The following is a 21,664-nucleotide window of genomic DNA, read 5'->3' as shown; positions in this document are numbered from 1 at the left end:
TTATGGTTGTATTCCTAGTTAGGTCACACAATGAAATTCTTGGGTATTAGTACCATATTGGTTGGTATGAAGTGTCATACAAAACAACGCAATACAAGAATACAATGGCCTAAGTGACTGACAAGGAATATGATAGGAATGCACGTCTGGAACAAAATAAAGTGTTATTATGTTCGTCGTTGGCATTCTATCTAGCCCTTAGAATTTATAATAAAGAACTTAATAATTGTTATTTTGCTCTGGTCAAATGAAAACAATGAGTTGTTCAAATTATGACATTACTCCATATATGATGGATAAGTTATTATAAATCTTAATGGTGAAACACACATACATAACACTGACGCTAAAATGCCATAAGGCAAATGATTTGAATTCCACTTATTTGTGGAACCGCCATTTAGGTCATGTTAGAAAGGAACGCATGAAGGAACTCCATGCAAATGGATTTTGGAGTCATTTGATTTTTGAATCATTTGGCGCTTGCAAATCTTTTCTAAAGAGAATGATTAAAATGCCGTTCATAGGCCAAGAGTTGAACGGGCAACTAACTTAGTGAAAAATACATGATGATGTATGTGGTTCACTGGGCATAGTTGTGTGCGGGAGATTATTCTACTTCATGAAAACTTTCAAGAATGAATTGAGTATATATATGTGGATATATTCAATAAGGAAGAAGTTTGAAACATTTGAATGGATTCAAATAAATTTCAGCATGAAGTGGAAATCATCGTAATAGAAAAGTCAAATATCTTTGATTGGATCATGGTGAAAATATTTGAATTATGAGTTTTAGCGAACATCTAAGAGAGTCATGAAATTGTTCTACAACTCACATTTCTTGGAGCATCATAATGATGATATAGTATCCGAGAGATGTATCCAAGCCTTGTTGGATTAATGATGAGATAAAATATTATGACGCCATTATATTTTTGTGGATTATGCTTTAGTGACTACCGCTTTTACACTAAATAGAGCATCATCATGATCCGTAGAAATGACACCATACGAGTTATGGCATGGGTATAAACCCTAATAGTCCTTTCTTTAAATTTTGGTCTAAAAGTTAAACAACCAAAATCGGATGAATGTCTTTGTTGGTTATCCCAGAGAATTGATTGGGAATTCTTCCCACTATGGAGACAAAGACAAAAGTGTTTGTCAATGTTTCTTATTTCCAAGAAATTGTTTCTAGTGAAGTATTTGAGTAGGAGGACAATATAATTTGATAAGGTTTATGAACCTGAGCATAATGATCAGAGTAGCGCAGCATCGGAATTGGTTTCGGAAGCGGCCACGACGATCATGGCTCCCATGACTACAAAGTGTTTTAGCCATGGAGATCAAGGTACATATTGAACCTTGTAGGTATGGTTTACTTTGTGATCAAATAAATGATTTGTAGACAAAGGATTGATTTTGAACAATGATAAACCAACTACAAACAAAGAAGTTATGATGGGCCCTGACTCCGTTAAAATGGCTATACGCCATGAAATCCAAGATAGATGAATATTTTTTGAAAGTAAATGGATCTATAAAATTGATGGACTTGGATGAAATATCCTTGAAGAAGCTTGATTTGTCGAAAAGTTGTTTACGACAAATTTCAAAGAGTTGACTACGACAAGATTAGATCTTCCATAGCAATGCTTAAAGTCTATATGGATTATTCTAGTAATCACTACATATTTCCTTTATGAGATATGTTAGTAGGATGGCAAAATACATTACTTATCAGAAGTGTGTATTAAAGGTGTATACAAGATACAACCAAGAGTTTTGCTGGTCCGTGGAATACTAGATAGGTATACAAACTTCAATTGGATGAAGTAAGTATCGCGGAGTTGGAATCTTCACCAGATGAAATAGTCAAAGAGTTTTTGATTTCATCAGAGACGATGAAGAGGCTTGCATTTGCAAGAAATTAAGTGGGAGCGCTAAGACATATTTATAATACTTTATGTAGGTGACATATAGTTGGTTATAAATGATGTAATTATATACTTGATTAAAATGTTTCATTGAAAATTAACTTCAATGAAAGGATATGGACTAAAACATATTTAGTGTCAAGATCTATGAAGATAGATTGAAACACATAATAAGTTTAAGTCAAAGTACATAGAATGGATATTGAAATAGTTCAATATAGAAATATTAAGAAAATGTTCTTGTCATGTGAAGGTTTAACAAGACTTGAGTGTATCTGACACTCGATGAGTAAAAACACATGAGTGATTTTAGATCACGAATAATATGTACAAAATCAGATATCTTGTGCTCTAAAATGTTATGAGCATATACCGGAATGATTCATAAGATGATCATTGGACGACAGTAAGAATATCCTTGAGTACTTTAGAAGAACCAAGGATATATATATAGTTTTGTATGGAGAAATGACAAACAAATCGCTGTAAGGTGATTACACCGATATTTGTTTTGTCACATATAAAAAAAAATCTCAATCTCAAATTAGACTAAGTGTTGTTTTTAAAAGTAGCACAATGAGCTAGAAGTTGTCTATGCTAGATTTAGAAGAGTTCTAAATATTGTGACGGATTCTACAAAAGAAGGCAGAATATGTCATTGTTTTGACAAATGACAAAGGATGTTAAAGTCAAGAGGTTCTTTGAGAACTTGGTGTAGTTCCGACAGAGTTAGAATTTTGAAGCTATATTGTGTGTGACAATATTAGTGACATATTTCAGACAGCGGAATTAAGGTTCCACCAGAAGATCAAACATATTTAATGCTGACTCATTTGGAAATGAGTGATGCGTTGAGACGCAAATGAATTACAAAATACATACGTTTCTGAGCGTGTCAGATCCATTGACTAAAAACCTTTCCCGTGACCAATACATGATAAAACACCGAAAGGCCAAGGTGTTATATCTTTATAAATGTAAACTAGATTATTGACTCTAGTGCAAGTGGGAGACTGAAGGAGATATGCCCTAGAGGCAATAATAAAGTGGTTATTATTTATATATTTATGTTTATGATAAATGTTTATATATCATGCTATAATTGTATTAACCGAAACATTAGTACATGTGTAATATGTAGACAACAAGAAGTCCCTAGTATGCCTCTTAACTAGCTTGTTGATTAATGGATGATTAGTTTCATAATCATGAACATTGGATGTTATTAATAACAAGGTTATTTCATTGTATGAATGATATAATGGACACACCCAATTAAGCATAGCATAAGATCTCGTCATTAAGTTATTTTCTATAAGCTTTCGATACATAGTTATCTAGTCCTTATGACCATGAGATCATGTAAATCACTTATACCGGAAAGGTACTTTGATTACACCAAACGCCACTGCGTAAATGGGTGGTTATAAAGGTGGGATTAAGTATCCGGAAAGTATGAGTTGAGGCATATGGATCAACAGTGGGATTTGTCCATCCCGATGACGGATAGATATACTCTGGGCCCTCTCGGTGGAATGTCGTCTAATGTCTTGCAAGCATATGAATGAGTTCATAAGAGACCACATACCATGGTACGAGTAAAGAGTACTTGTCAGGAGACGAGGTTGAACAAGGTATAGAGTGATACCGAAGATCATACCTCGGACAAGTAAAATATCGCGTGACAAAGGGAATTGGTATTGTATGTGAATGGTTCATTCGATCACTAAAGTCATCGTTGAATATGTGGGAGCCATTATGGATCTCCAGATCCCGCTATTGGTTATTGGTCGGAGTGAGTACTGACGAGGGATCACCTCGGCAATGCCTACGTATTGTAGACTAGGGTTTCGGGAAAGAGCGACGATGGAGATTCCGGGGACGAGATTAGGCACACGACGTACCCAGCTTCGGGTCCCCTCGGTGGAGGATCCCTACGTGCTGCTAGCAATCCAGTATAAGATCATAAGTATGTTTACAGGGTGTCGCCGTAGGCGGAGCTATGTTGTCTATATTCTGTCTATATGTTGTCCTCCTTATTTTGGATGCCCTGGCTGGCTTTATATATGCAACCAACCTAGGGTTTTACAAGAGTCCTAGTCGACTACTTCTTCGGGTTGCCTTGTTGGGCCTTCTCCATATTGAGTCTTCTCCATATTGGGCCGAGCCGGGTATACTAATAATGGGTACCCGAAGGGTATGCCCATGTCAAGTACTCAACCATGTCCGCATAGTTCACGAACCGTAGGGTGACACACTTAAAGTTGGATGTTGAAATGGTAGTACTTGAATATGGAATGGAGTTCGAATATTTGTTCGGAGTCCCGGATGAGACCCCGGACATCACGAGGAGTTCCGGAATGGTCCGGAGAATAAGACTCATATATAGGATGTCATTTTATGTGAATTAAAATGTCGCGGAAGGTTCTATGGAAGGTTCTAGAAGGTTCTAGAAAAGTCCGAAAGAAACCACCAAGGAAGGTGGAGTCCACATGGGACTCCACCTCCATGGCCGGCCAACCCTAGTGGGGGTGGAGTCCCTAGTGGACTCCCCCTTAGGGGGCCGGCCACCCCCCCATATGGGAGGTGGAACTCCCACCTCTAGTGGGAGTCCTAGCTTGGCTAGGTTTCCCCTCCATATGGAAGGTTTTTGGTTCAGGTCTTATTCGAAGACTTGGAGACCAACTCTTGAGGTTCCACCTATATAATGAGGGCCAAGGGGGAGGGGGCCGGCCACCTCAAACACCACCAAGGTGGCCGCACCCCATAGTGGCCGGCGCCCCCCTCTCCCCAAACCCTAGCCGCCCCGCTCCTCCACTTCCCGCACGCTTAGCGAAGCTCCGCCGGACTTCTCCACCACCACCGACACCACGCCGTCGTGCTGTCGGATTCAAGAGGAGCTACTACTTCCGCTGCCCGCTGGAACGGGGAGGTGGACGTCGTCTTCATCAACAACCGAACGTGTGACCGAGTACGGAGGTGCTGCCCGTTCGTGGCGCCGGAACCGATCGTGATCAAGATCTTCTGCGCGCTTTTGCAAGCGGCAAGTGAACGTCTACCGCAGCAACAAGAGCCTCATCTTGTAGGCTTTGGAATCTCTTCAAGGGTGAGACTCGATACCTCCTCGTTGCTACCGTCTTCTAGATTGCATCTTGGCTTGGATTGCGTGTTCGCGGTAGGAAAATTTTTATTTTCTATGCAACGTTATCCTACAGTAGTCATATGAGCCACAGGGGCAAAAGTCTCATCATAGTCACGACCGTGCTCCTGTTGAAAGCCACGAGCCACGAGACACGCTTTATAGCGCTCAAGAGATCCATTAGAGCGAGTCTTAATTTTATAGACCCACTTACACGTGATAGGACAAACACCAGAAGGAGGAGAAACAAGATCCCAAGTGCTAGTGCGCTCAAGCGCAGCGATCTCCTCAACCATGGCAAGCTGCCATTCAGGATGATGCTCGGCATCTTGATAAGAAGTCGGCTCGGAAACAACAGAGAGACCATACTGACTAGGAGAGTAACGAACTGGAGCACGACGCTGATGAATAGGTCATGAAGGAGGAAGCTCAACGGCAGAAGACAACTCATCAGAAGAAGAGGAAGAAGGGACATCATCAGAAGGATCCGAAGCCGGAGAACGAGGAGTACTAGGTGGACTAGACAAACGAGAGGATGACGCCAAAGGGGCGCATCAGAAGTAGGAGGGAGAGGAGGAGGGACAGCAAGGGGTGCATCCGGAAAAAGAAGAAAAGAGATATCATCCACCGGGTAAGTACCCGAGGTGGGACGAGGATAGATGGGACGCGTCTCATCAAACGTGACATCATGAGAGATGCGCATCCGACGACCAACAGGGTCCCAACAGCGATAGCCCTTATGCTCATCACTGTAGCCGAGAAAAACACACTCAATTGACTGAGCAGTTAGTTTGGTGCGTACGCGAGGAGTGAGAAGAACATAGCAAACACAATCAAATAAACGAAGAGTCGAGTAATCTGGAGAGCTACCAGAAAGACGCTCGAGAGGAATGCCACCTTGAAGGGCAGCAGAAGGCTGAATGTTAATGAGGTAAGTCGACGTAGCGACAGCCTCAGCCCAGAAATGCGGCAGAAGAGAGGAAGCAATCATCATAGCACGGGTAGTCTCAAGAATATGATGATGCTTACGCTCGGCGACACCATTTTGAGCATGGGCGCGGGACACGAGAACTGGGCAAGGGTGCCCTGCTCAGCAAGAACACCACGCAGGTGCTGGGATATATACTCTCCTGCAGAATCAGCACGAAACACACGAATAGGCGTGGAATACTGAGTACGAACCATGGCTGCAAAACGCTGATAAATAGAGAGCACCTCACTGCGAGAGTGCATAAGAAACAACCAGGTGTATCGCGAAAAATCATCAATAAACAAAATATAGTATCGATGACCCTCTTTCGAAGGAAAGGGAGCCGGACCCCAAACATCCGAATGAACTAAATCAAAAGGTCGCTGAGATACAGACACACTAGTAGGATAGGGAAGCTGAATCTGTTTGCCTAACCTACAACCCTGACACGAATGCATAGACACATCTCCTGAGACAGACCCCAGAAGACCACGACGAACTAAAGACGATAAACGGGAGCCACAGAGGTGACCCAGCCGATGATGCCACTGCTGAAAAGATCCAGTGACAGATGCAGCAACCGCAGAAGAACTGGCAGATGAAGTGTCAGCAGAAGGAAGGCGAAGCCAGTCTAACTCCCAGAGCCCCGGGGACTCAAGGCTGCGAGGGCCAGCTTCAACCAGGGCATGTGTACGGCGGTCCTGAACAGCACAAGAATCAGCGTCAAGAATGACGCGACAACCAGAATCAGTAAGCTGACTAGCAGAAAACAGGTTCATCTTAAGACTAAGAACATGAGAAACATCAAGAACAGAGAAAGAGGTAGTAGAAAGGGTGCCTCGACTTGAAACAGGAAGAGAGGTACCATCAGCCGTGATAACACGAACAGGAGAAACAAGAGAGCGAAGAGCAGAAAGAATAGAAGACGCAGAGGTCATATGAAAAGAAGCTCCAGATACCACGGGGATGACGTACCTGACTGTGTGGAAGGTGGTGGTCGCGCGGTGCCAGAAGAGCTAGGCACAGAACCAACAGTACCCGTCGAGGAAGAGCCTGTACCAGCGAGCATACCACGAAGACCACGGATAATGTCCTGATCAGAGAGAGCAACAACAGAAGATCCTGAAGATCCAGCCGGACGACGAGTATGCTGCGGCAGACGTAAGCTGGGATCCCTCTGCCAGCAAATAGAGATAGTGTGGCTAGTCCTGCCACAGTAGGTGCAGGGAGGTGATGTTGAACCACGAGGCTGCTGGGGCTGACGCTGGCCCTGGAATGGAGGAGTAGGGAGTATCAGCTGTGCCGGAGACCGCAACGATGCCGGTGGCATAGCAGGTCCACGAGCAGACGGCACAGGAGGGCCACGAGCAGCAAGGACAGAGGGAATCTCAAGAAGACCAGCACCACGAAGACGAGTCTCCTCAGCACGAAGCTCAGCAAGTACCCAGAGAGCGGAACACGACCACGGGCAAGCAGCTGGGCACGGCGCGGCTCAAAATCCTTGCGGAGCCGCGACAAGAACTCAAAAACGCGCTGAAACTCCAGATCCGCGCGCACAGTCAGACATCAGGGACAGGTGGCACACACAGTTGTACGGAGAGAATCAAGCTGACGCTAAATAGCAGCACTCTGAGTGTAGAACTCATCAATAGTAGAATCACCCTGCTGAAGGGCATGCTCCTGGCGGACCACAGACAGATAAAGAGCATCCCCAGACGGCTGATAACGCTGACGAAGAAAAGCCCACTGAGCAGCAGCGGTGGGAAGACCCATAAACTCAGCAGCATACTGAGGCAGAACACTGGAGGTGACAATAGAAGCAGCACGAGCATCCTCATCTATCCACTGAGTGTACTCAGTTAGATCCAGCCGGTAAGTCGCAACTGCAGTAGAGTGGTCCTGGACCTTCCGGTCATAATCAGCCAGAGCAGTGTCATCAGCACTCTTGGCTGCATCCTTATCCGCCTGAGTAGCATCAGGGGAAAGGGCAACAGGTGGCGGTGCAACAGGCACCGTAGGAGCAACGGGTAGCGGCGGACAGGAGACCTCGCCAGAGAGCACACCCCAAAGACGAAGACCGCGCATGTGAACACGCATGAAGGCAGCGAAATCAGGATAATTTGCGCCAGAGAGCACACCCCAAAGACGAAAACCGCGCATGTGAACACGCATGAAGGCAGCGAAATCAGGATCGCAACATAGCCCGATGAGGAAGACATAGCAATTCTCTTTTTTTTTGTTAGGGTAATATGTTAAGATTCATGCACTAGCCACTTGAATCAAAAGTCCGAACTGATGGAAAGGGCTAGGCAATCTACTTATACACGTCAACACCCCCTCTCACGTGTGACGGGGAGACGAAAAGACAAATCAACACGTGTAGAGAGGCAAAGAGGCAGCGGAAGGCCGGAACCACACGACAGGAGGCTGCGGGGAGAGGAGATAATTTTTACAATAAATTGGGAAAGCTAGGATTTGAACTCGAGACCTGGGGCTCTGATACCATGTTAGGGCAATATGTTTGATGTATTGCCAGGGGGCCAAATGCCACAATATATAGTACATGTACAGGCGCAAATATGCAGGAAACCCCCTAACATATGGGGAACTACAAGATACAGATATATACATCTAACAGCCGAAACAAACAAACACGAAGGTAGAAATTAAGAAGACCAACAAAGGTAATCATTATAATAATTGGGAGCTCAAAAGTATTTAAATGTCTAAATACTGCCATAGTAGAGCATTAATTTTTCTAATACTGGGCTAACTGTCAGCCAAAAATAGGTGGGGAGTCCATGTGTCAGTTGAAAGGATTGGGTTGCCATAGAGATTTTGGAGAAAGTAGGTATATTAGTCCGTGAAAATGGTCATTCTTTTATCGTACAAAAATGATTCAATTTTGTTGGCATCAGTGATGGAACTTTAATATTGTCAGATCTGACTGGAGGCCAAGATATGGAAGCAATCTGTAATTCTATCAGCTTCTATCACATATATAATCTTGTCTCTTTGTTTCGAGAAGGCAACTTGGCAACTTTTTCGTGGGTGCAATATTAGAGGATAGGGATCACAAACTTCCTTGAAACAATTTAAGGGGCAGAGAAGAATGTAATTTCTAACCTTTTTCAGTTGTTTTCCCCAACAAGTAAGGGTGACGCGGACCTTTTAATGTTGGAAAAAAGCGAGGTATCAGCATTTGAATGGTGTTGGTCCAAATTCCTAGCTTGTTGGACCATGGCCCACATGCAACATGTGAGACCCAATAGTTTTCAAAACAAAAATTGGCGGGATGCGCAATTTGTGTAGCCATACAGACAATGAGGGTAATACGACCATAGATGAAGCGAGTAAGGGAGTAGAACATCGAGTTTGAGTAAATGGCAGGCTAGATAGACAAAAAGACGATTGATTTTTTTCTGAGAGTTGGAAAGTCTCCATTGTTGGACCAGATAAAAAAATGACGGTCAAGAAGTGGGAGCTCGATGAGGGCAAGTTGATCGATAGCGTCGCTGAACATATCAGCCTCAGCCAAACAGAGGGATTAGTTATTTTTGTCACTCGGCAAGCGTTTGAGGTAGAAATTGCCAAGAACCGGTCGATTTCGGTCGTAGGCCGCTTCATGACGCTCAGCACCGCATACCAGGGCGACGTCAGCCAAGGCCCTGTCCGCGTCCAAGCTGCTCGACCACCCTGAGGCGTCTTTGGGTGAAGCTGAAGCTGCACACATTACTCTGACGCTGCTGATTTTGTGGGGTTGTTTCGTTTTGTTTTGTTGGTGGCGCCACGACTAAGTGCCGCTCGCCAACTTTATCTTCTTCTCACCAGTTATTTATTAGCTCACTTGACTCCAAATCTTAATTCCTAATACCTACACATGATGTCCCACCGTCCTATCTAATCTGTCTATGTCTTCAACACCAGATCAGACCAGACAAACTTAGGAGTTAGGAAACAGCCTCAGCTTCTTTCTGCGGCTTGCTGCCTCTTACTTTTGTTTCATATATATAAGCAAAAAAAAAAACAAGGTATTTCGTCATTTGACATTCTAACCAATTTCATGTCCCGGCCCAGCCCTGTCTGTCATGTCTCGCTCACAAATTAAGACACAGGTTACAGTCTTACAGACGTCTCATTTCGAAAATAAAAAGTCTTACAGACGTCTTAGAATGATGCAGGGATGCTAACTAGTGATGCCTGAGACCTTGTGTGCTTGTAGACACTACAAAGTACAGAAGCATCTGCAGTTGCTTCCTTCCTATTCAACTCTCCAACTATGCCTTGTGCACGTGCAGGCAATAAAAACGACCAGGAGCTGTTTTCCCATGTATATGCATATCGGTCATGTAGAATGTTTCATTTCTTCTCCAGACAGGCAAGGTTCAAAACAACCAACAACAGCTTACCTGCTTGCTTCAAGCTGCTAGCTGCTCTTCAGCTTCATCCGGTCTAAGAAGCTCTTGCCCTCGAGTTTCGCGGAGAAGAAAAGCTTCATGAAGTCCTCATGGTCCACCCTTTTGTAGGCCTCGTCTTCGTGCACCACAATTTCCTTCAGAGGTCCTATCATGGCATGGATGTGTGGAGAGTGGAACGCCGCAACCGACAGCCTCTCTTCGTTTGGGTTGATGACAGCACGGTGCTCGATGCTCCTGTATCTTCCATTTGTGAAGATCTGGCCTCACCAAAGCAAAACAACAACAAATAATTTATTTTTGATGCAATGTTAATTCTGCATTCTAGCATGGGCACTATAATATTTGCTCAGGATTGAGTTGACGATCAACTGTCCAGTCTTACCTCCAAGATATCTCCGACGTTTACGACAAAAGCGCCCTCGAGAGGCTTGACAGGAAACCAACTGCCATTCCTCTTAATCTGCAGGCCTTGAACATGATTTACTTGGAGGACGAGAGTAAGAAGATCAGAATCAGAGTGTGGAGAGAAGCCCACAACTTTGTTCGCCTGAGCACACGGGGGATAGTAGTTCATCCTGACTGACTGTATCCCACCGACACATGTGTCAGAAATCACTTTTGGTTCCAACCCCAAACTCTGCGCCATGGTAGCCAAAAGGGTATCTGCTATGTCCTTCACAGCGGCAGAATACTTATCCAGTGTTGATCTGAATGAAACTTAGTCAGAAACTTGGATGGGTAAGAACTCATTGTTCCATTTACAAGGGCAAGACATAAAACCGAAGATTTGCAGTTGATAATTAAGACTAGAAATTATGCCCTTTTTTATCGTTTTGTACCTAATTTGGCCCTCTTAATCCTAAGTAGGGGAAAGCAAAGGAGACACAAAAAAAAGTACTGGAAACACATTTCATAGTAATTAAGTTGAGCAATAAAGAGACAACTAACAGGCAATGAGGAGTTGCAATCATACTTGAAGTTAGCAGGTTGGTCAGGCCAGAACCTCAAGTTCCTGTCCTCAGGTGGCTGTGTGTACAGGTAAAGCATGTCAGCCCAATCAAGCTTCTGATCCTCCGAGACGACGAATAACTGGCCATAGCCTTCCAACTGCCCTCGTTCCTGGGTAAACTGTTTCTTAACCTCTGCAGGGAACTGAAAGAATTGCTGAATGTTGGCCTTCATCCCCTCAACCACATCGTCTGGAACACTGTGGTTAATTAGCTGCAAAGGACGAGTGGTCAACTTCTTATGATCGCAATTAGCAGGACAAGGAATCAGATTGACGACAAAGTGTTCGTGCAGTTATAAGTAGAAATTCAGCTGAAAGTATCTCCGATAGGATTGCATCTTAGTTGGTTGGATTGACAAAACATAGACATAGCAACAGAGGTACCAATGTATAGAAGGTAGCAGAGACAAGTATGAATGGTAAAACTTGGAGATGTATGGCAACAAACCTGGAAAAAGCCCCAGTCCTGGCAGACCCTGTGGAGGCGCGCAGACTCCTCGCCATGGTCCAGTAGCAGCCTCTGGTAATCAATGATAGGGATCTGATCCTCACCGGCGACGGCGACAGCATCCGCCGCTGCCTCTGGCCGGAGATACCTTGACGGCACGTCCGCTCCGCCGGTGGCCGCCACCATGGCCTGGACACTCGGGACTGGGAGAGATTCCATCTCTTGCCTGCCGCTCTTGAGATGCTACTAATTCCTCCGATAGTTCAGTCTTCTTCTGTAAGTATACCTCATGCCCATTGGCATATGTAGACGATGGTAACATGGCATCCACTAATTTAATACTCAGAAATCCAGTCCAGTAGCAGCCATAAAAAATACTGGCAACCTGCTTGTTTTTCTTTTCTTCTGTTCTTTCTGAGAATCAACTTTCATTCCTCTATAAGAGAACATCACATCGGATTAAAAAAATTAAATAATGTGGTACCGCTAGCTCATGCCCTCATCACACACTATGCGGGAGAATCAAACACAAATAGGAATTCACAGTTGATAGGCTAGAAGAAATATACCTAATGTGATTAAGGCTTGCAAAATACATGGTCCGGAAAAAAGTACAGAAACTGCAAGGGTATGTTTGACAAGTCCAGTTCTTGTGCTCTAACAAAGACGGCTAATCAGAAACTAAATTCCAGAGCATGAGGGGTTAGGGCCTTAAGGGCATGGGTCGGGTGGCCTCTGCAGGAGACGCGAATCTTTCAGTCCCTCCACCGGTTACCGCAGGAGAGGTTGCAGCAGACGAAGAACAGAGTCATCCCCTCCTCCCCTCTTGCCGTAGCCTGCACATTATAAAGACAACAAGAAGTTAGTCATCAGCTATTGATTGGATTGTGCGGATGAAGGACGCCTGTAACTCAAAACATTAATGTTTCATGGCATGGGTGGACAATAAAAACAGGGATATGAAGAACAGCCAACTTCGTTATGCAAGAAATATTAAGTCGCATTCATTCTATTTCAGTTAATCAACTCCAGCCACCGGCCGAGAAGTGGGGAAGAAGCAGCGGGAGGGGGAGGAAGGAGGGGGACACGCGCTACCGTACCACTCGCGGCAGAACTTCATGGCGCTCATGGCGGCGGCGGACGACGGCAGGAGAGTCGATTTCCGTTGCCTCTTGCTGCGGTGTGGTGCGAGTCCTGTGGCGTTGTGGGGTTCGGGGTTGGGTTTATATACGGACCCAACGGAACGGGTGTCGGTCGGTTCAGGTCCTTTCTGTTTTACTCTGTTCCGGTTTCGTTTTCTCTCTCTCTCTCTCTCTCTCTGTTTTTTTGAGATAATTTTTTGCTCAATTTTATTTCTTACTACTTCCTTTCCAAATATAAACTTGTTTTGAAAGTGTACGGAGGTAACGTTATATATGGTACATAATTCATCATAATTTCCTAGTTGCTGTAGCACTGGCATCCACAGTTTTACCTTTTTAATTTCAACAGAATTCTTTGTCAGCGGGTGTCGTTATCCATACACTAACGTATAACCACATGAGAAATTCGATCCTTCTGGTATTTTGCTAAAAAGTGATAGTTTTGCCCCTTGTTTTCTTCCATTTTGACTAAAATTTGTAGCCTTGTGGTAGTTGTTATGCATGTTTTTGGTGGCTTTGTTACAAATTCTCAATAATAGGGATTTTTGTTACGCCAAACTCAATTTGCATAACTAACGGAAATTTACTCTTTTCACATCTCATCGTTCTTTCATGCGGTCGCATTCCTCTCTCATGTGATCTGCCTCGCGTACGGGGTTGAATAAGTCCTTGCCATCTTTTTTTGTACTTGAACCAATGAAAGGCTCCTACGAGGTGTGCTCTACCACAATTTTTGTCACCCCTTCGTGAAAAACACGATGGAAAATGTGCGAAAACAATAGCTCGACTCGTCACTAGATGGTTCAGAATTACCAATCTAATCTTCACAAGTTTACCCTCAAATCGATTTGTGTTCAATAACACCCCTCTGAAATGCATCTTGCATTGACCTCCTATCGTGAAAGAAAAGGATCCGGCTGCTAGGGTAGAAACCTAGCAGCCGCCGCCATCTGTCTCGTACTCGCCATCTACTATCGGGAATCGGTGAGTTCCCGCCTTTTCTGCTTGCCACTTAGCGACCAGAGGAGGTGGGTACCTCGAACCTTCGTTCGACGCTTATAAGGTTTCCTAAAGTTAGAGTTATGTCAATCGACATCGTCGTTATGGTGGCTATGATGACGTTTTATGATACAATAATAAGGTATACCCGCCTCCTCTTCCAACTCTTCGCCGGCAACCTCGCCGGTGTTGTTGAGGAGGGTAAGGATTTGTCTGGTCGCTGCTTCCATAGAACGGTGGATCTCGCCTAATCTATGTGTGCGATAAGTTTGGTGTTACAAGTTTCAGATCAATTCAAGGGTTCAATGCGATGACTTCAACTCTGGGGCTGGTCTTTAGGGGCATGTGCACTAAGACTTCTCAACTATCATCAACAACATGAGGCCGACTCTGATAAGGAAGCAACGACAATGACGCGTCGGTGGCTTGCTCTGGCGGCAGTAGTAGTCGTTTGGTGGTCCAAAGACCTCGATGCAATTTTCATTATGTTTAAGATGCTTTGTATTTCTTGTGAACTTATCAAATAAATTCGGATATTTCTGGCATTTTTTTTTTTTGCATAGTAGAGCTTAACTATGCAAGGATGCTCTGTAATAAAGGAGGCTGGACTGAACGGGCCCATATGCCAGCAGCATACTCGGAGAGGAATATCCATCTCGCGGGTTAACCCCCTCTTCTCCCCACGCGATCTCGCCGCCGCCGCCGCCGCCGCCGCCGCCATGGCTTTCTCCGCCCGGAGAAGCCTCACGCTCTCCCACCACCTCACCCGCCGTCTCCACCCCTCCCTCTCCCACCTCGTCCCCTCCCACCACGACCGCCGCGAAGACCCCTCCTCCTCCTCCGCCGCCCCGCCGCCCCCAGCCCAGCAAACTCCACACCTCCCCTCCGCCGACCTCCGTCGACGCGCGAGATCCCAGAGCCTACCCCTCCCGCTCCCCTTCGGCGCCCACCTCTTGGCCCACCGCACCTTCTCCTCCTCCTCCTCCTCCTCCGAGATCGATGCCGCCGCAACCGTCCTCACCGACCCCGCGGCCGACCAGATGGACGTCGCGGCGGGCGTCCTCTCCGACGCCGCGACCGCGGTCGCGCCCGCCTTCCCGGCCTCGTTCCCCGGGGAAGTGGCCGCCGCCGCGGCCGACTCGTTCCCCCCGGTCGCCGCCCTGCAGTACGTCATCGACGCCGTCCACTCCTTCACCGGGCTCAACTGGTAAGTCCCATTGAGACCTCGCGCGTGCTTTCAGTTTTGCTCATCATGTTAGCTGTAAGTGGATTCGAAACGTGGGTCTTTTGTAGGTGGGCTGCGATTGCCGTCACGACCATACTGATCCGAACAGCCACGATTCCGCTGATGGTGAACCAGCTGAAGTCCACGATGAAGCTAAATGTAATAATGAGCTCATCTCAGTAACTTATGCTCTTTGTTTTTGTTATATATGCTTTAACTGTATGCCCGTTCTGCTTTTTGCCCATACATTTTATGAGAGACGCAAATGCATTTTTGAAGCTTAACAAGTTTGAACCTTGTGGCTTTAGTCGGCTAGTTGTTGTTCCTTGTATACATGCCCCTGGAAACACTAGCAGTAGCGGTGCGCGTGGCTTTTATGCTTTTTCTTTTAGTTTCGAACGTATGCCTCTGTTGCTCTATTATCTCCTGATAGTGCAACCAGACCCTGTTACCGGGGTTGTATGGAAAAAGAAAGTTTGAACCTTGATGCCATTCTGTCATTCTATGCAATTTGTAGTGTAGGCTACATTGCCAATATATGTGCTCTTTTGAGCTAACATGTAGATTGATTTTGACTTGTCATATGAAATGTAGTGTCTCGGTATGGTCCAGTGGCCTGCGATTCTCTATGTCCTTGAATAGCAACACTGGATCTGTTCTTTGTGTTAAAATCATTTATGGCACCATTTGATTCCCGAATAGTATAGCCACACAAATTGGTAGGGGTGGACTTGAAGCTCGAGGCTCGAGGCTCGGCTCGGGCTCGACAGGGCTTGGCTCGGGCTCGACTTGGCTCGAAGGTCGGACAAGCCAAGCCTAAACCTTCCGATCAAGGCTCGAGGCTCGACAAGCCCACTCGATGAAGCTTGCAAGCCGGCTCGAAGGCTCGATGTTATAAAAAAGAAAAACCACACCCTTTACTAAAAATTTAACATTTCACAATTATAAACAACAATTGCTTCAGGTTTTAGGTTGTACAAGATATGCCAGCAACTAAATTGACCAAACAAGTTAAATTAATCTGCATCTGCCTGGATAAGATTTTAGACAAGCAAGTTATGTCAATAATTTATGCTATTTCTTTGTCACTAAATTGATTTTCGACCGATCTGAGCACTCAATAATTTGTGAACCGATCAAGATCTATCTACTGTGTGTGTGTCTTCAGTACGAGAGAATATCAAAGATTGAATTGACTGATATATGAAATCTAGCAGGAGACTAGAACATACCAGAAGTCATTGAACTAGACTAGTAGGCCTTTGGCCAGAATCGATCTAGAACTCAGCTCTGAACATATTACTCCAAAAAGCAGAGCAAAGAAGAACGGAGACCAAAGAAGCTCTGAGCTAACTAGTACGTCTCTGGCAAGCGAAGGGAAGGCGCGCGGGCCGAACCGTGGAGGGCCGGCCGGCGGCAAGCGGCAGACGCCCCTAACCATTGCAGCAGCGCGCATCCTAGGCGGAGTCCGGGAAAGGGTGTAGCATCGGATCCATGGGAGACGGAGTTGGGGGCAGTGGTAGCCAGCATTGGTGGTGGAGGGCGGCGTGGGTGGCGGTGGCGCCGCCGGCTAACCCTGACCACCAGTCAAGTCTCAAGGTCATGGAGCAAAGAGGAAGACTCCATTGGGGGTCAGGGAATCGCTGGCACGCGGGGATGAGGAGAGACAAGTTGGACTGCAGTGTATTTCGCTGACGGCTCGCGAGCCGTACGAGCCGAGCCTCGAGCCCTCCGAGCCAAGCCTCGAGCCTACTTTTCAGTTTCCAATCAGCAGCAAGCCGAGCCAGGCTCGGCTCGATTTTCTTCGAGCCTTATCGAGCCGAGCCTCGAGCCGGCTCGGCTCGGCTCGATTCCACCCCTACAAATTGGGCAAAAGTGCAGTGTCACTTTTTTTGATATATAGTGGAGTAAATGAGAATCTGAACGCCCCATGCACTTAGTTAAAGGGGATCAAATTGTTGGCTTTATGTTTTCGGTTAACCTGTCCAACTACTTTGATCTTAATCAACACTTTTTGGTAGCATCTGTGGCTGAAGGCTCCTAGTTGAGGACATAATGATGTTCCATTTGTTATGATGTCTTTGCTCGTCTAATGGTATCCACATTATGTCTTCTTCGAGTGACTGCAAGATAACTTGTTAAATTTCCTTCTTTGAAACTCTTATTCATGCAGGCAATGAGGCCAGAAATTGAGGCAATCAACATGGAGATGCGAAATGTAAGTAGAGTTAGTTTGCAGTTCAAGTCGCTCTTTATTATACTTTAACTTACTGTGAGCATGTTAGTTGTAGAAGCCATAATTATATTAATAGCAATAGTGCAACACCCACTGTTAGCATTTTATTATCTATAGTATTTGGTGCAATTCCACACATATAGCCTTTTTTATGTCATTGTGCTTTCATCTGTTGTCTCCTATCTACCAAATCATAAATTTCTATTATTGGGAGTGTTTGGGAGGCATATAAAGGTGAAAGGCCACTACAACTATGTTCAATTGTCTTCTTGCATATTTACAATGTACATGTAATCTGCTGCTTAGTCTAGTTTTTCAAAATCCTGTTGTGAACTTGCCAAGGTACTGGACAATGCCGAAGCTGCATGAATGGCTCCGAAGGAACCTAAGTTCTAGTTTTGTTCGAGATAATTTACACCCCTAGGGAATCTAAAATCTAATTAACTAAAGAAAGTTTACACTGTGCTCTCCTAATGCTACAACCCTCCATATTTATTTCCTGCAGTCAATGGATCCACAATCGATGCTAGAGGGGAAAAGGAAATTGGGCGAGCTATTCACAAAGTATGCAACTGCCAATGGTTCACTTATTTTTCCTGTAAATATTTCATAATCTGAAGTTATTTTATCTCGCCTGCAGTGTTAAAATCTTATATGTTGGTGCAATTTCGCCAACTGATCATTTTCTGTAAATATCTGTTTCTTCAAACTCGACTGTGTTCCTTTAAATCATTGGGCTCTGTAGAAGCTTGTAGGTTCTAAAATTGCTTTATTGGCCATTAGATTGTTCTTGCTATCATCTGTGCTTACGAAGTGCCTCTTTTTTTTGCTCAAATAAATGTTTTTTCAGCATTTACATGTCTTACAGAATTCAACTTTGGCACTTAGACTTCCATTATGTTTATTGGGTCGTTTACTTCTTTTAATCATAGAACAGATAGTTCCATTGTTTTAATTATCGAATATCTCCCTTCAGGCGTGGTGTTAATCCATTGACACCGTTAAAGGGTATATTCATCCAAGGGCCTATATTCATGAGCTTTTTCTTTGCTGTAAGTTTATTCCACTTTCTTTTTTTATATCAAACATTCTAACTACAATCACACCTGGTTATAATCCTGCAATCTTGCTGTAGTGTTTATCTTCTTTTTAATGTTGTTCCACCTTGTCCCTCCTTCTGAACTGTAGATACAAAACATGGTGGAGAAGGTCCCTTCTTTGAAAGGAGGTGGAGCATATTGGTTTACTGATTTGACAACTCCTGACGAGCTTTACATCCTCCCAGTGTTGACAGCAGCGACATTCTTGGCTACGGTGGAGGTGTGCACCCTGGCCGATGCAATAAATATGTCTTTTATGTTATTGTATAGTTAAGAATAATACTTTTTTCAGCTCAATATGCAAGAAGGCATGGAGGGAAATCCTATGCTGCAAACAATGAAGAAGTTTTCTAGAATATTGGCTGTTACGACTATACCATTTACCATGCACTTTCCAAAGGTATGAAATACTCAGGCCATTAAGTTCATGAACCATACCCATAAAATTCTAGCTAGAAGTTATCTGTAAGGAATTTGAGCATACTGGGAATGCAGGTAAGTTTGCATGACTAAGTGCCATTTCCTAATGAACGACTAAATCTGTGGTTGTCGAAAGACAATACTATACAGTGACCATTTTTTATAGTTCCCCAGTTAGCTTCTGAAACTGGCTACATCTATAGCCCATAACATGGAAAACGCATTCAATAACAATTTTTGCATGACCATGACCACAATCACTCTTCCCTACTTGGTTATTCATCCATACACGGGAGTGGTGGAGCTAGCGGCAAATTGCTGTGGGGTCAGCTCGCCCCACAGCTTACACGCAGCTCCGCCGCTGTACACAGGTTACATATTTCCTGAAATGCAGGAAAATTTGTGTGTATTAAAGCCTTCTTTGAATGATCTTCAAACTTTCATGGTGTGATTGGGAGTTGGGCAAACATGGGTATGGGCCTACTCCCTTGATTTCTTTTGGGGTTGTAGAGCATAAATTATTTTGCATAGTTAAGTTGGAGCTGCCATCCTGGCATTTAGGTGTTCATAGGGGCTTACCCTAAAGTAGGAATTGTTTTTTCACCTAACTGCTGAAAATCATAGTACATTGGTTGGTTGAAATATATGTGAATCATATTAACAAAATTCTGTTATCCACAGTCAAAGATGCTACAACTCGACATCTTTTATCCTCCTTTTCATATATCAAATAAATGTAGCTAAGTTTCTCTGTTGGCAGCATTAACAATACTAAATAATTTTGCACTGTCATTAATCTTATCTTCTCTTCTGCACTGTCATTAATCTTATCTTCTCTTCTGCACTGTCATTAATCTTCTCTTTTTTTTCTGCAGGCAATTTTCTGCTACTGGGTGACAGCAAACTTGTTCTCGCTTGGGTATGGTTTTGGTAAGTTCTGTGCCAGAGTTGAGATCTCACATGTCCAGGCCTTCTTTTTGTCTCCTTTCTCATTTGCTTATGTGTATACCATAATTTATTTTGTTTTCTGTCTCAGCTCTCCGGAAGACAGCTGTGAGGTATTTCTTGAATCTTCCTGAGGTAATACCACAGCCTGTACCAGCTCAAATGTCGACGTTCAGCCTTTTCGAGGGACCGAAGTCATCTCCAGCAGTTGATCCAGCCGCTGAAGTCGAGGGGTCTGAGCCTTCTAATGCCGAACTAAAAGATAGGGTTGTAGATCTTGAGAAGAAGATTGCAGAACTTGAAAAGAGGGCTAAAGCTAGAGGTGAATCTGAAGAGTAATAGCTAACAAACCAATTTTGCCTCTGTAACTTGTGTCTAGTGGCGAAGGATATCTAGCACAAACTGATATAGCACCAAGATTTGACTTGGACTATACAGCTATGCATTTTTTGAGCATGTGTGGTTATTGTCGTTTCGAGCGAATAAACCTGAGGGATCCTGGCAACTAAAATCACCAGCTTGTTTTGCTGGATTAAGCACATTGATGCCTTCCAAGCAGAAACCTTATGTAGGTGGGTATTCTTGTACTACTAGATTTGACATTAAACAATCAAGCGATGTAATTGTTATTACCTTGTAGTTGCAAAAGGTAAGAATTCATCCTGGACTGACTGTTGATTACTGTTACATTATTGGGTGTGATGAAGTATGACCTTGTTACTCTGATAGTCTTAAATCAGTACATGTCTCCAAACATTTCCTCTTTGGATATCTTCACCTTTGGTGATGCTATGAACTTTCTCTAACTAGTTCTGATTCTGTACGTTTTGGCTAGCTAAAAACGCTCTATATTGTGGGACGGAGGAAGTAGTTTTTATTCAGAATGTCCTGTGATCAGTTTGCTTAGAAGATAAACAAAGATTGGTGAGCATAGAGATATAACCCGTGTAAATCCTTTTGCAAAGCTACATTGCATGTGCTGCTGTACTAACAGTTCCGACACTACATTCTCCAACTCTGAATCCCTGTATCGATGTACCTACTAATTATGATTTGGATTCCCCTAAAATACAGTTAGGGTTTGCAATAAACAGGGAGGTATACCAATTTCAGATGTGAACGTCAGGGTTGACACTTGACATGACACGAATTGATCAAGTATAATCATGCGTTGATGCGTGGACATAATCGATTCTGTGAAGTCTCAGGAAAATGTCAGACCAACGTATCCCATTAAATTTCTCCCTCTACTTGTCTTTTTTTGGTAAGTCAAATTACATGAAAATGATCTTAGGTCATTATGTTCTAAATTAAGAATACATCTTCAATATCTGGTTCAACGTGCAGTAAGAGATCAAAAGATGTTATTCAATCTTCTTCATTATAATCGTGAATCAAACGATAACTTGTACCGCGGAGGGCTCGGTGGACACGTTTTTGGACACACCACGGGTTTTGCTACAATAATTTACTTTGTGCGTCACCGTAATTTTCTCTACAACACGCGGGCATAATTGCTAGTCCTTTAAAAACGTGTTGCATTTTACCCCTTAATTGTGATTTTGCATCGTTTTTTTTTGTCTCATTCTACTATTACTTTTACCAAACTGATATATTGAACCGACATATGAGGATGAGTCGGTAGCTAAGAGCAGAAATCTGACAAAAAAACA

The 21,664-nt window shown here is 44.0% G+C and overlaps 2 protein-coding genes across 2 annotated transcripts; one reads left to right on the top strand and one right to left on the bottom strand.

Annotated features, from left to right (window-relative positions):
- Positions 1-10,083: 10,083 nt before the first annotated feature.
- On the bottom strand, positions 10,084-12,233 carry LOC127297391 (2-oxoglutarate-dependent dioxygenase 11). Its single transcript, XM_051327697.2, has 4 exons — positions 11,925-12,233; positions 11,441-11,688; positions 10,850-11,174; positions 10,084-10,724 (listed from the first exon to the last, which is right to left on the bottom strand). The coding sequence occupies exons 1-4, from the start codon at positions 12,141-12,143 to the stop codon at positions 10,476-10,478; spliced, it is 1,041 nt and encodes a 346-aa protein (XP_051183657.1). The 5' UTR covers positions 12,144-12,233; the 3' UTR covers positions 10,084-10,475.
- Positions 12,234-14,625: 2,392 nt separating this feature from the next.
- Positions 14,626-20,654, top strand: LOC127297390 (mitochondrial inner membrane protein OXA1-like). The gene is made up of 9 exons (XM_051327696.1): positions 14,626-15,272; positions 15,359-15,449; positions 17,464-17,508; positions 18,032-18,090; positions 18,503-18,578; positions 18,715-18,846; positions 18,919-19,026; positions 19,922-19,976; positions 20,083-20,654. The coding sequence occupies exons 1-9, from the start codon at positions 14,641-14,643 to the stop codon at positions 20,328-20,330; spliced, it is 1,446 nt and encodes a 481-aa protein (XP_051183656.1). The 5' UTR covers positions 14,626-14,640; the 3' UTR covers positions 20,331-20,654.
- Positions 20,655-21,664: the final 1,010 nt, after the last annotated feature.

Source organism: Lolium perenne, chromosome 4 (genome assembly GCF_019359855.2).
Source record: "Lolium perenne isolate Kyuss_39 chromosome 4, Kyuss_2.0, whole genome shotgun sequence".
Taxonomy (NCBI): Eukaryota; Viridiplantae; Streptophyta; class Magnoliopsida; order Poales; family Poaceae; genus Lolium; species Lolium perenne.
This window is presented reverse-complemented; position numbering and strand designations above follow the sequence as displayed.

Bases quoted from the DNA above. Each gene is read 5' to 3' on its own strand.
- LOC127297391 (XM_051327697.2), bottom strand. From the start codon at position 12,143: ATGGAATCTCTCCCAGTCCCGAGTGTCCAGGCCATGGTGGCGGCCACC. The intron at 11,689-11,924 runs GTTTGTTGCCAT...CGTCCTTTGCAG, and splicing joins AGGACTGGGGCTTTTTCCAG to CTAATTAACCACAGTGTTCC. The intron at 11,175-11,440 runs GTATGATTGCAA...AGTTTCATTCAG, and splicing joins GACCAACCTGCTAACTTCAA to ATCAACACTGGATAAGTATT.
- LOC127297390 (XM_051327696.1), top strand. From the start codon at position 14,641: ATGCAAGGATGCTCTGTAATAAAGGAGGCTGGACTGAACGGGCCCATA. The intron at 17,509-18,031 runs GTAAGTAGAGTT...TATTTCCTGCAG, and splicing joins TCAACATGGAGATGCGAAAT to TCAATGGATCCACAATCGAT. The intron at 19,977-20,082 runs GTAAGTTCTGTG...TTTCTGTCTCAG, and splicing joins CTCGCTTGGGTATGGTTTTG to CTCTCCGGAAGACAGCTGTG.